The 13,266-nt window shown below is 39.9% G+C and overlaps 1 protein-coding gene across 3 annotated transcripts in view; it reads right to left on the minus strand.

The window, feature by feature from the left end:
* PLXDC2 (plexin domain containing 2) overlaps positions 1-13,266 on the minus strand; it is a 251,857-nt gene that overhangs the window by 60,093 nt on the left and 178,498 nt on the right. For all 3 annotated transcript variants that reach the window (XM_044425076.1, XM_044425075.1, XM_044425077.1), the window contains 2 exons: positions 8,274-8,396; positions 3,040-3,158 (listed from right to left, as the gene is read on the minus strand). In XM_044425076.1, the coding sequence (XP_044281011.1) occupies positions 3,040-3,158; positions 8,274-8,396 (242 nt within the window). The remainder of the gene's footprint in view (positions 1-3,039; positions 3,159-8,273; positions 8,397-13,266) is intronic.

A 13,266-nucleotide genomic window follows, 5' to 3' on the forward strand; every position in this document is an offset into this window, starting at 1 on the left:
TCAGTGTACAGGTACAGGTAGCAATTTTCAAACAGAGGTGAGGCCCAGTGCCACCAAATAATGTTTAGCAACACAAGTTCAACTATGATAGCAGTAATAATGCATTTGTCTGGCCTTTTCAACCAAATATGGGCCACAATCCAAGTCATATGGGGCTCATAGAACATTCATCAATAGAGAGTCTGTTTTTCTGAGCACTGAGCTCTTGCCTACATATTGCATGGCCAATGGAACCTGGTGGCTTCTCGTACTTGCTAGTGGGATATGTTTTTGTCAGGCATCATTGGCTTCATTCTGTTGCTTTCTCTATTCTCCATAGAGCACTAATGAGTCTTTCCTCCTACCCTGCCTTCCAGGGAAAGGAACAGCTGGCCCGGGGATGATGAAAACATCATTTAAATGTGTTGGGATGTTTAGTTTTGGTCTCATACTTAAGGTTTGACAGACCTGTTAATCAATCCCTCAGCAATTACATTTTCTAGCTTACCTTTCAGTAATCAACATGGAAAAGTAAATTTACTTTACATAAAGTAACCATAGGCCTCATTGTCGATTCACTGCAGGAAAGAAACAGGCAGCCTCTTGAAATACAATGAATATTTTCTTCAAACAGTTTAGTGTGTTTATTGTGTAAACAGCTTTCCTTTTAATGCTGCTTTGCTAGCACCTAATGCAATTCTGCATGTAAAACCACACAGAAAGTACACCATAACAGGGAATAAATTCAGTTTCTATTTTTGATTATTTCATGGAAATTCTGCTAATGTTTGTACACAGAGAAGTAATAACCCATTTGGGCTAACAGAGGCAAAATGGGACATCAGACTCTATGGTAAATTTATATGAGTAGGACTGTCTTTAAGAGATTTGTTCTCTGTTGAAGAAAATAACCTTTTAACTTTTGTAGAAACAAACCAAAGATTTCAAACTAGTGCTAATATTCAGCAGTGGAACTCTTTCTGTGTTCTCTTTGACACATAATTAATAAATGGTTAGTGCAAAATCTATACAATATTTGGTGCATTTTTCCCAAAGTCTCTTAACGTCAAGGTACTGCCTGCTCGTTAGGCAGTAATGAGCCCTTCAGTCATGTAATCACCATGGATTTATTATAACAGTTATAGCATTTGCTGCTAGATTTCAGACATCTAGTTGAGGCACTTCAGAAGCAGAGGGAAGCAGGCTGGGGCACTATTAGGAAACTGCAACCTGGAACCCCCATCTTCTCCCCTCCCTATCTGACAGGATGTTCCTTTATTCCTTCTCTAAGCATGACATTCCAAGTACTTCCATGTACTTCTTCCACATACAGCATGATTTTTTCTGTGCCAGCTGCAAGTAGAAGGTGAGGGCTACCAGAGTGTGCATCTGTCTCCAATTTTGTATCAGGGAATCTGAATAATAACATATGGACCCCTAAATGCTGTCCAGGGAGCCACATAATTGCTCACTAAACCTGAGTTTTAAAAAGACACAAATTAATCAGCAATAAAACTGTATGCTCCTCTGTTCACTACAAAACATAGATCATTGTAAGCCGTCCCGAAATGCTAGTGGTGGACGGGTTAGAAAAGCTTTGAATGAATGAATGAATGAATGAATGGCTTACATTTCAGGGAAAACCTGTGCAAGGAGATGAGTTTTAAGAGGATGTCTGAATGTGAGAATTTGGGGATCTGTTCATGTCAATTAGTAAAGTGTTCTAGAGAGTGGGTGCTACAACAACAAATGATGCAATGATTGCAACACCAGGCTCAGAGATAAGACAGAGGCAGTCTGTAAGTTCTAATAATGCAATGCATAAAATATCTACACAAGTACTAGACCCAGTAGACCACATGCTCTGTGATTTTAAGGGTGGATCTATCTTTAATTTTCCATTTAAGAATGTAACCTATTATTCATGGTGATGTCATGGACAAGAAAATCATTAAGAGGTATAAGCAGACTACAGCAACTTTTAATGACAGGCAACGGATACATTGACAAGGAAAATTATTTATTTTCCTGTTAATATTTACAGCTTTATAAAAGAGGTGTGCTTAATGAATGTGGCAGTGACTAAAACTGTTTCAAGCACAATGTTTTCTCAGAACTGGTTGAGATGTGATTAGAGCTGACTCGTGTGCAGAAATGATGGGTCACAAAACAAGTCTGTCTATGTGAGCAGTGAAATGCCAGAGAAGCAAAGGTCCAGCATCTTTTTCCACGGAAATGGATTTCTAGTTTCTCTAATGACCTGCTCACAGAAGAAGCTCCTGTGATCCATGAATAGTTTCTCTGAAGTTTTATTTTCACAAAAAGGCCTTCCGTGTACAGCTGTTTATATATATCAGCTGCTCTAACAGCAACTGAATTTCCCTCTAAGTTTTCTATCATCAAATCAGTAACAGCTTTGATGAGCATGTGGACACAAATCACATACAAGGGAACTGTCCAAGTGGTGCATAGGTGTATAAGACGCAAGTCAGTTTGGTGCTTTTGACCTATGATGTCCTAAGGGATTCATGCACAACATAGGTAAGAATGCATGTAAGGGGCGGGGAACCTCTTTCAGCTGGAGGGCCAAATTCAATTTTCTGGCTAGGAACTCAGCCTAAGGAGAAGCATTCTGAACTTTCAGAATGGGGAACAAAGCCAGGAAAAAAACCAAAGAATTGGTGGATGACCAGCAGTTGGGAAAATAGAGTGGGAACAGGAAAAAAGGATGTGGTCATCTGGGGAATGCTGGGCACTTGGGTTGGTCCTCCAGCAGGGCCAGATTTGGCTCATCGACTTCAGATTTTCCACCCCTCCGTAAGACAGACTTCTTATTTCACTGTGCCCCACAGCAATGTCTTATGAAAGGCAAAGTACATCACCATCTTAGACTAACACCCATGAAATAAGCCTTGACAGAGAAAAACTATTTTGTATTAAGATGGCAGAGAACTGGAAATCTAGCATTTCTAACATATCAGTACTTCTGTTTGGTGAAAATAAGTTATTTGATTGGGTGTTGTAGGATATAAAACTAAGTAATTGTAGGATAAAACTCACCTCTTTATAGCCAAAAATGATCCGTCCATCATTGAGAAGAGTTGCCTGAAATGTGAAACTTCCCAGATTGTAATTATCTTGTAAATGGACATGATCCCATTGCACAACCAGTGCAGTACCTGTCAAGTCCAAAGTGTGGAGAAGAAAATATTGGAGTAAATACGGTAGCCTTTCTGGAACATTTAATACAATAGCTATTATCATTGTTAGTATTCATTACACTTATGCCTGACACTTCTTCTTGGAAGGAACCCAAGACAGTTAACGTAATATACATTCTTTCCATTTTATTCTTATAACAGTCCCATGAGCTAGTGTAAGAGTCAGTGACTGGCCCAAAGGCATCCAAAAAGTTTAAGAGTTGAGTAGAGAGTAGAACCCCGATCTCCCAAGTCTCAGTTCAGTTCTCTATTCCACCATCCTGGCTGTCTTGAAGTACATAATATCTAAATCTTGTAAAATAGGCCATACAGTAGATATAACTATATGAATAAGTAAAATAGTAAACACAGGCAGTGTTAAGTGGCTCATAAATTCTGATGTTATAAATAAATGCATAGGGGATATTTTGATTATTGAAATGATTATTGTTCTAGGGTTCCAGAAGCACTCTTTTCTGCAGAACAAGAGATGCTAATTGTGTTAACTTTAATTTGAGTTGAAGAGCTAATACAGGTAACAACCAGCTACTGTGTACAATCACCATTCTCCACAGAGCACATGGACAAATTATTTTCCAACAGCTGGGAAAAGTACATGTCCAACTACCTAGAAACATTGTGTTAGCATCTAAGAATCTGATATATTTATTTTGCTTTCTCAGGACTAGTGCTTATAAAGTTTACACTAGTTCTAAAAAGGTTCCAACTGGTGTCTAAGAACTTTTCCAGCCACAGAACCCACAACAATGATGCATCACATGTTTCCTGCAGCAGCTTTACTGAATGAATGATACCAGAAGAACACAGATGATAGGAGACTTTAATGTTGTTTCTTCTAAATCAGCATGTCTCAGCTGTGGGCCCTCAGAGGTATTTTGGAGTACAACTCTGACCATACTGAAACACTGGCCATGCTAACAGAAGATGGTGCGATTTGAGATCCAACATGCAAGGATCCAAACCTGGCAAAGGCTGCTCAGTATCCAAAGGTACTTATGAATGCAACCGCTGTCTAATATGAGGTGTGCATTGTTACTCAGAACATGTGCCATTAACTGCTTGCTTGCATTAATCACAGTATTACATTGTGTCATTTAGTTCACGACCCACTGGCTATATAACTTAGGAATGTTTACAGAAATGCTGACACAGAAAAATTTTTTTTTAAAGTATTCCATTTTCATCCTGCTCATTTATTATGCACAACATTAATTCTTCTATGTACTGCAAGCTTTCAGAGAGAGAGAGAGATACAAAATAATGAGCTGTGCTAGTGGTAAATATTAAGTGCCCTAACCAAATGGAATCGTGATGAATTTATACCATCAGATGAATGATGGTGTGGAGTATTTTAATTACAACAGTCCTTCCACTATTTATTAAGGGTTTTCTGTGCACTCTCTGTGGACCATACTACAGACCGACACAAGTTGTGAGCTACCAAGCTTATTGTAGCTAACTAGCTAGGTATCATAGCCTGTCACAAGCCTGATGTTCCCCCCTCCTCATTCTGACCATCCTTCAGCAAGTTTTTCACATTGCTCTTGAGTGGTGCAGTGGATAGGTTGCATGAGGGCACATTACTGGCTGTGCAGACTTACCATCTTAAAATGTGCACCCAAGAAACTGGATTATTATTATTATTATTATTATTATTATTATTATTAGAACATTTCTATGCCGCCTCTTGCCGAAGCCTCGGGGCGGCTTACAACACAATACAATACAAAAATAACAATATAAAATTAAAATCAATAATATAAAATATATATACACACACACACACACACACACACACACACGAAATAAAAGAAGTTATAAAAGAAAAGTTATAAAAGAAAAGAAGTTGCCCTGGCCAGATAAATAAGTAAATATTGTTAACAATTAAAATGACGTTTAAATAAAAAGGTCTTCACCTGCCGCCGAAAAACACATAACGACGGCGCCAGGCGGACCATAGATTGGGCGCCACCGCAGAGAAAGCCCTCCTCCGAGTACCTACCCTCCTAATTTCTTTCACGGAGGGTTCCCGGAGAAGGGCCTCTCCCGCAGATCTCAGGGGGTGGGCGGGCATATATGGATGTAAGCGCTCCTTCAGGTAACCAGGTCCCAAGCCGTTTAGGGCTTTATAGGTCATAACCAACACCTTGAATTGGGCCCGGACTTCAATGGGAAGCCAGTGAAGCTGTCAGAGGACTGGAGTCATGTGAACATAACGCATCCCTGTCAGCAACCTGGCAGCTCTATTTTGAACCAACTGAAGTATCTGGACCGTCTTCAAGGGAAGCCCCACGTAAAGCGCGTTACAGAAGTCAAGGCGGGAAGTCACCAGCGCGTGTGTCACCATCGCCAGGCAGTCATAATCCAGGTAGGGGCGCAGCTGATTAATCAGCCGAAGCTGAAGGAAAGCGCTCCTCACCACCGCTGTCAACTGAGCTTCCAATGAAAGCTCCGGGTCAAGGAGTACTCCTAAGCTGCGGACCTTGTCCCTAAGAGGGAGTGCAACCCCATTCAGGGCCAGGTCAAATCCACCCTCTCTGAAGCCCAATCCGCCAACCAACAGGACCTCCGTCTTGACATGACATACAAAAAGTGGTGTAAATAAAAATACAGTCCTGCACGCAAAAAAAGAAAAACCTTTTCCATGAACATCTTAAAGTTTCTTTCAGGCATCTGAAAATTTCATGAAAATGTCTGTTGTTTTTCAGGGATGTACCTTTTCCTTAGAATAAAGGGATCACATCTCCGCCATTTTTTTTTTTGAGTGACCAAAAGACGTCTCAAGTGGGGTTGGAATAATTAAACTAAATCTCTGAGGAAATCTTGAAACACCAAGATGTAGTTCAGTAACAACATACCACAATTTATATTTCTCACTAGGATATTACAGGAAATAAATTTTTATGGGGGTGGAAGCAGGGGAAGTTGAAGCATACTTATTATTCTGTTCTTGCTGCATAAATTATTTCATTGTACTGTGCATCACTGGATGGTGTGAAACAGGAAGATATGTTTGTAATTTGCTTTCTGAATACTGACAGGGTTGCTTTTTATTTTATTTTATTTTAAAAGCTGTTTCTTCACATAAAAATTAGTATGTTCCTCAAATGCTTGTTTGTTTAACATGCACTAGACTTACATCTATACAGGTCCACATAATTGTGCAACAGATTTGGTAATTAGTCAGGCAGGACATATAACGCTCTGTAATACATGTATGGTTATTCTTCTTCTACCTCAAGAGAGAACAAGATTTCTGACAGAAACTTTTACTACCTGGCTGTCTGATCACCTCAGTTTGAGGGGTAGCCAAATTGAATAGGAATCAGACAACCAACAGCAGATAGGAAAGAATAGACAGTACTTATTTCCCCTCCTTTTATAGGAGTTGCAGGGAATTATAATTATTTCTTAAAAGCCAGTAATTTCTACAGCCCTGCTCTGTGACTTTCAGTTCATCCATTCCAAATACCATGTTACCTCATAGATTCCTATGTATTTTAACCTTCACATTTGCAAACATTTATCCTAAACAGTTCTGGGGAAGATACAATTGTGGTAAAAGCAGTCTCAGAATCAAAATATGGTGAAGATGTGACCCCTTTAGTGTACTCTGAGGAAAAGATACAGCCCTGAAAAACAATAGACATCCTCATGAAATTTTCAGCTACCTAAAAGTAACTTTAATATGTTCACTGAAAAGTGTGACTCTATGTGTGTGTGAGTGTTTGTGCGTGTGCTGGTATGCAGGGCTGTATTTAGATTTGCACCACTTTTTGTATGTCATACACTCAGTTTTGTGGGTGCACATTTTAATGAAACAAAACTGTTTTCAAAATCATGCTTTTAAATGGCCTGAATTAATTAACCAAGATCCTTATTGTAATCAGTAACAAAGTGTCTTTGGTAGTTTAAAGAAGGATCTCATAATGACTGTGGATCAACTGTGAGTTACACATGTTTGGGTGGAAGATTATAAACAGATATGTCAGAGAAAAATGAAATGCAGAAAGTACTAACAGTGGGAATCACATTATTAACAATGACAATTCACAGAACTGATAGTTGAATTACAAACAGATCACGGAGATAGAATTCTTCAAGAGGTTCAATTATATGTCTTGATAATGGAATCAGGATGAAACTTTTTTTTAAAAAAATCACATTATATGGCTTACTAAATGCCAGGTTGTTTATGTTAGCAGCAACAGCTTTTTTGTGGAAGGCCACTGTTAATAATGAGATTATCACTACTGCAGTTCATTTCCCTTGGACAAGACCAGCAACGACATCTTAAGCTGAAACAGTCTCAGGTTGTGTGCCTGCATCCTCCATCATCATGCAACCCCTTCCTTCTTTCCTTCTCAGCATCTTGCAGTTCAAAACTTGGGAAGATGATTTAAGATTGCACCTTCTTCTCTGTCTGATAGCTGTAGTTCCTTGATTTGAACATAACAGCAAACCAAGGAGGCCTTTTATTGTATACACAGAGAAGGGAGGAAGAAGACAGTGGTGTGAGGATGAAGCGGGGGAGTAACATCAGCTTGCATGTAACTTGGCTAAACCAGCCAAGATAAGTTTCCCTGAATCAGGCGATAAAGGAGCTCTGAGTACAGTGCCAGTTTTTCCTTTTTATCTCTTAATCACCCACAAAGTATTTGACCTTTGAGAGCTGTAGGTGAAGTAAAATTTATTAGATTATATAGTGCCACTTTGTACACCTTCTTTAGAACGTAAATTAACTTCAGACATACTTTATGTGAAATATGACACAAAGCATATTAAGCTGCTCTAATTTCATTAATGGATATTTACTTTGGGTTCCAGAGGGGGAATATATTACAACTACAAATGCTAATGGAGAGTTAAGATTTAAGTAAAATGGAGAACAGTTATAGCCTGATGAAAAGTATAACCATGTTCTTGACTCAAATAAAATCAAATCAGGCTAGTTCGATTTGTCAAACTTCTGAGAGCTAAATATCACAAAGACACTTCAGTGTATATTATCCTATAGAGAGAGTGGGTGGGAAGGACAGCTAAAGAATATCTTGGAAAATGATTAATACCTACCATTATCAAAGTATCTGACAGTTGAATTTCTTGACACACTAGGGTCGAAGTTGGCCATCAAGGGTGCAATATACTGCGTAGCTGTTAACATTCGATGCACAACTTCTCCAGTATATATAAAACCTGTAATAAAGAAACAGAATTGGAAAATCATGTCAGACACAGCTGAAAAGGTAATATACCCCAGAGTTAATTAGGTAAAGCTAGAGCTTCAAAGTTAGGGAAGGAAAATTAACCTCATCACTAGGTTTTAATAACAAATCAAAGAACTGCAAAAGAATACAGGGAAATAAAACTTCAGAAAGTTGGGAAAGACAGGAAGAAGAATGGATTCCTGGAATGAATAAATAAAAGTCACAGTTGTCAGAGAAATAGTTGGAACAGTGTTGTCTTCAAGCCACTTTTGGGATGTAGGAGGAACATTTAAATAATTACATGGAAGAGAAATTAATGGACTGCTTGGTTCATAGCTCAGTCTCCTACACGGCAATCTTAAGGATGTTTACTCAGAAGTGATCCTCACTGTGTTCCATGTGACTTACTCATAGGTAAGTGTGTACATGAGCACAACTTAAGCTTCTACAGAACACAAACTCTGTGCAACACTAAATGCACCTTGTTTACTTTTGTGCATGTGAAACTCTTGGCCCTGCAATTACATACTGAATTGTATGAAACAGGAAATGCACATCCTATGACCAACGGCTGTTTTTGAACTAAGAAACCCCAGGTAATCTAAAGATGAATGGCATGCATGAAGTGTTAAGTTAGCAGTTATATGTCTACATGGGTGGAGGTATATGTGGTTTGTAAGCAATGAAAGCAGAAGGAAATCAAATCCAAACCTTGTGCCTATGATTTTCATACAGGGAAGAGAGCATGCTAATTCTTCCCATCCCCACTCCAGATGCATTCATGTGTAGGGTAACTTTTTGAAGAGGAAAGCCTTATCTGTCCAAGAAGGCTCACCACTTGGTCCAAAACACTGGAACACTCCATGTGGAGAAAAGCAGTTAATATGGTGTGGAGGTGGGGCTAGCATGCACCTTCTCCTTAGATCACAGGTATATTCTTCTATCTAGATCACAAGCACCTGAATCAGGCTCATGGTAAGTAGATCAAATCATTACATTGTCCATTCACATTACTGTGTAGGATGGTCACATAAAGCTACTCTGGAACTGTAAGCTAATCAGCATGTGTAGTGGAAGATACATCATCTTGATTCTGGACAAACAGTGCCACATACACAGTTTTATCCAAAGCAGCCTTCCCAAATGGGGTGCCTTCCAGATGTTTCTCCATCCAGCCTGGCCAGGCATTTTGGAGGCTGTGGTTTAAACATCTGGAGAGCACCAGACAGGGAGAGGCTGATATCTGACAAGTGCTGCAACCAGATTCATCAGGCAACAGGACATTAACCATTTTAACTAAAAACCCTGCTCACTGAAGGAATGAGGTGCTGTGGGTCACTGCCACCCTTGTTCCAAGAGACAAAATATAGAAAAAAAGAGGGAATAAAGAGGTGGATAGGTGGAAGTCAGGCAGCTTTCCAGGATTAAACCACAACTTCAGACAAGCTTCACTGCAACTTGGAAAGAAACATATGATGAACAGAATGCATGTTACGGACTCAAAGTTTGAATGGACCCCTGCTGAACTGGATATTTTATCATTTCTAATGATACTCTGAGTGATCTGCAAATGTACACTAGGCGTATTCCTGAATACACTTCCTCTGACTTTTGGCAAGGACTGGCTTACAATGTCTATAACCCAGTTTTCTGATGGCTCTACTTGTTTTCTCTGTTGATTCATTGTGGCCTAGTGAAAACGTTCCAACCTTATAGTTTCCTGAACTACTTAATCTTTCCTTTGTAGGAGTGGTTTGGCACTTCCAAAAAGGCTCTAAAGCTTGAAATATAAGCCACTGCTTCCTAAACCACTGGAATAAATAAATCAAATGCAAAATTGTTAAAAGGGTAGGTTATAAAGTACACCAACAAGTCTCATTAAAAGTTTTATGCCCAGAGAATTTAAGAAACAAACCTTAAGGGTTGAATCTATGACTAACGTAACTCCCACTGATTCCAATGGGCCTACTCTAAGTATGACTAAATCTCAACTTATCTCTAACTAAATTGGCTAGAGATGGCTTAGTCCAACTGCTGATACAACTGCATTTAACACAGATGAATCTTAATTGAAAGTACTGTGCCTAATTCTGCAATACAAAGCAGCAGAAAATAATGCATACTTGCAGAGTTTTTATGCAATATTTTCATGTTTTATGGCCCAGATCCAAAGAACTGTCTGATTTGACCTGTACAACCAAGAACTTTAGAACTGGATTTGTCAAACAATAGCACATATCTTGCGGCTGTTGAAATGAAAAGTTTAAAAAGCATATTGTGACATGACATGGAAGTCATTCATTCCATGAGGGGGTGGGGGACCTAAACATCCCTGAGGGTATATCCAAGCTGTTGTTTTTACCTTAAGTAGCCTACCTGGATCCAAGCCAAATTATTACCTACCCCGATTTAGACCATCATTCATTTCTTAACAAAGCCTTTCTCCCTACTTGCCTGTATCAGCTGAAGTGGACTCCAGCCCATGAAACCTGATGCCACTATAAATGCAAATGTTTTGAGGATACAACAAGACTTTTTAAGTTTCTCCTCCCCACCTCTGGGCCAGTACAATGAAGCTTAAGTTGTAAACTCCCTTGTTTTCCTTTAAGTTTTCTAGGACAGGAGTGGGAAACCTTCAGCATCGCAAGGTATTTGTTTGTTACTAGAGAAACTTACATGCATGAAATACTGCACATTTGCAGAATGGAGTAGAAGTTAACATAATTCAAGCACAAAAATACCCAGGAATTTATTTTCAGATCCAGTACTGAGGTTTTTCCCACATGCAATTCCATCCCTAGTTCCTTTAAAAGCTTTCCTTTTTCCTTACAGCCACCTAATTTACAAATTTACAACAGCAGAAGAAGAAATCAAAAACTTTGTTTAAATTGTGGTTTAAATAACTGGGACAGTTCATAAATAATGCAGATGGTTACTGAGCAATTCCTTTTCCTACCTAACATCCTGTGTTCACACATTAGCAAACAACTATGCATTAATAATCTATGCATTTCTATAGGTCAGTGATTGCAAACATTTAGAGACTGAGTCCCCAAACTGCAACCCAAAACCCACTTATTGATCGCAAAATGGCAACTCTACAATAAAACCTGAAAAATGAGGTTTTAGGTAAGAAAAAACAACTCAGAGCCAGTCCAAGCAAATATATGTATACATCCACGGCAGCGCACTGTCCAGCCATCCAAAAGGTAGGACGAGTCGCGGCTCATGACAACATTGCCAGGTGCCGCTTCTCCCTTCAGAGCATGCGCATGGCCCCTATGTGAGCTGTTATACGATGCTCAGCTACTGGGGTGATCCTGGGGCGACTTGGCTCACATGCTGATAGACAGGGCTCTGTGTGCCTGCAGTGGCACGCGTGCCATAGGTTCACCACCACTGTACTAACCCTACCCTGGTGCACTCCCCTAACCCTAATATAGGGGTCAAACACCACTGAAAGGGGCGATTTTGAAAAGCCTTCCTTGAGTAGCTTTTTCTGCACAGCTCATCATTTCTGCCCATTCTGAACACATTCCAACCATCGAAATCATGCCAGGACACCTCATTTTTGTAACCCTAACCCTACCCTGGTGCACACCCCTAACCCTAATAGAGGGCTAAAGTTCCACTGAAAATAGGGCAATTTTGAAAAAGCCTTCCTTGAGGAGCTTTTTCTGCACAGCTCAACATTTCTGCCCCTTCTAAACACATTCCAACCTTCAACATCATGCCTTTTCTCCAACCCTAACCTTATCCTGGTATATGTGAGATGGGTGATTGGTCAAGCAGTGGACATTGCAGCTGGATACTGGGAGGAAGCATGCACCAGGAGGAGGGACTGGGAGTGTGAGGCCAACCAATCAGGACCCTGTCTTCTGGAAATTCTAACTGTTGCTAGGTTAACAGGGCAGTGGAAAATGGCAACTGGAGCAACTGCAGCTGCTCTTGGAGCTGAGCTCGCTGGTCAGAACAGGGAAACTGAGGAAAAACACTGAAACTGGCTTCACACAAAACAGGAAGCAGTGCATAAGCATGGGATCCTTAGAGCAAATGGTCAGTTCTCTGTGGTGATTCATGGAAACCAAGCATGCCCAATTTTACCATGCTGCCTGTATTTATATAGAACAACAAACTATTCCTGCCATGGCTTATTGTCCTGCGTGAATACAGGCAATGGGAGTCAGAAACCCTTGTGAAATATTGCAAATCACCGAAAGAGCTACCAGTAGACTTGGATCTCCCTTATGTCTACCCCTGTTCTAGGAGTCATTGAATTTACAATGCAAGGCACAAGTACTGAAAAACTAAACCTGCTTAAAACATAGGCTGGTTTTGCATTTATGTAAAGGATTATGGTGGTAATGCTCCAAAACCTCAGAGTTCAAACCTATACAGGCTGTATGTCACCTAGGACACACACACACACACACACACACACACACGCACACTTTTAGACAGCACATGGCAAACCATATGCGAAAAGCTCTGCCAGTACAAGAATCTGTGTTTTCTTAGTGGAAAAGTAACTGCCTGCCAGCAAGGATGGCCCAATGCAAAGACGGCATGGCCATTCAAGCATGCCAACTAATGCAGCTTAACTGGCTAGGTTGTACCAGCATACAAAATAGGTCAATAAGTGCAAAGAGTTCCTTTCAAAAGATGAGATTCAAGAAGTCACTTCATCTGCTCAGCCTAGAGTGTTCAAAGCCAACAGTATTGCTTAGGAAATCAGTAAATCTTACAGTTTTCGTTGAAGCTGTACACTGAAAATGCAATGGTCAGCATAACAGGATATAACATACTCACTCCCACTTGCTGTGCTCTTAAAAATTTATTACCTTTCCAGCTCTTATTTA

Source organism: Varanus komodoensis, unplaced genomic scaffold, assembly GCF_004798865.1.
Source record: "Varanus komodoensis strain SLA01 unplaced genomic scaffold, ASM479886v1 scaffold15, whole genome shotgun sequence".
Classification (NCBI taxonomy): Eukaryota; Metazoa; Chordata; class Lepidosauria; order Squamata; family Varanidae; genus Varanus; species Varanus komodoensis.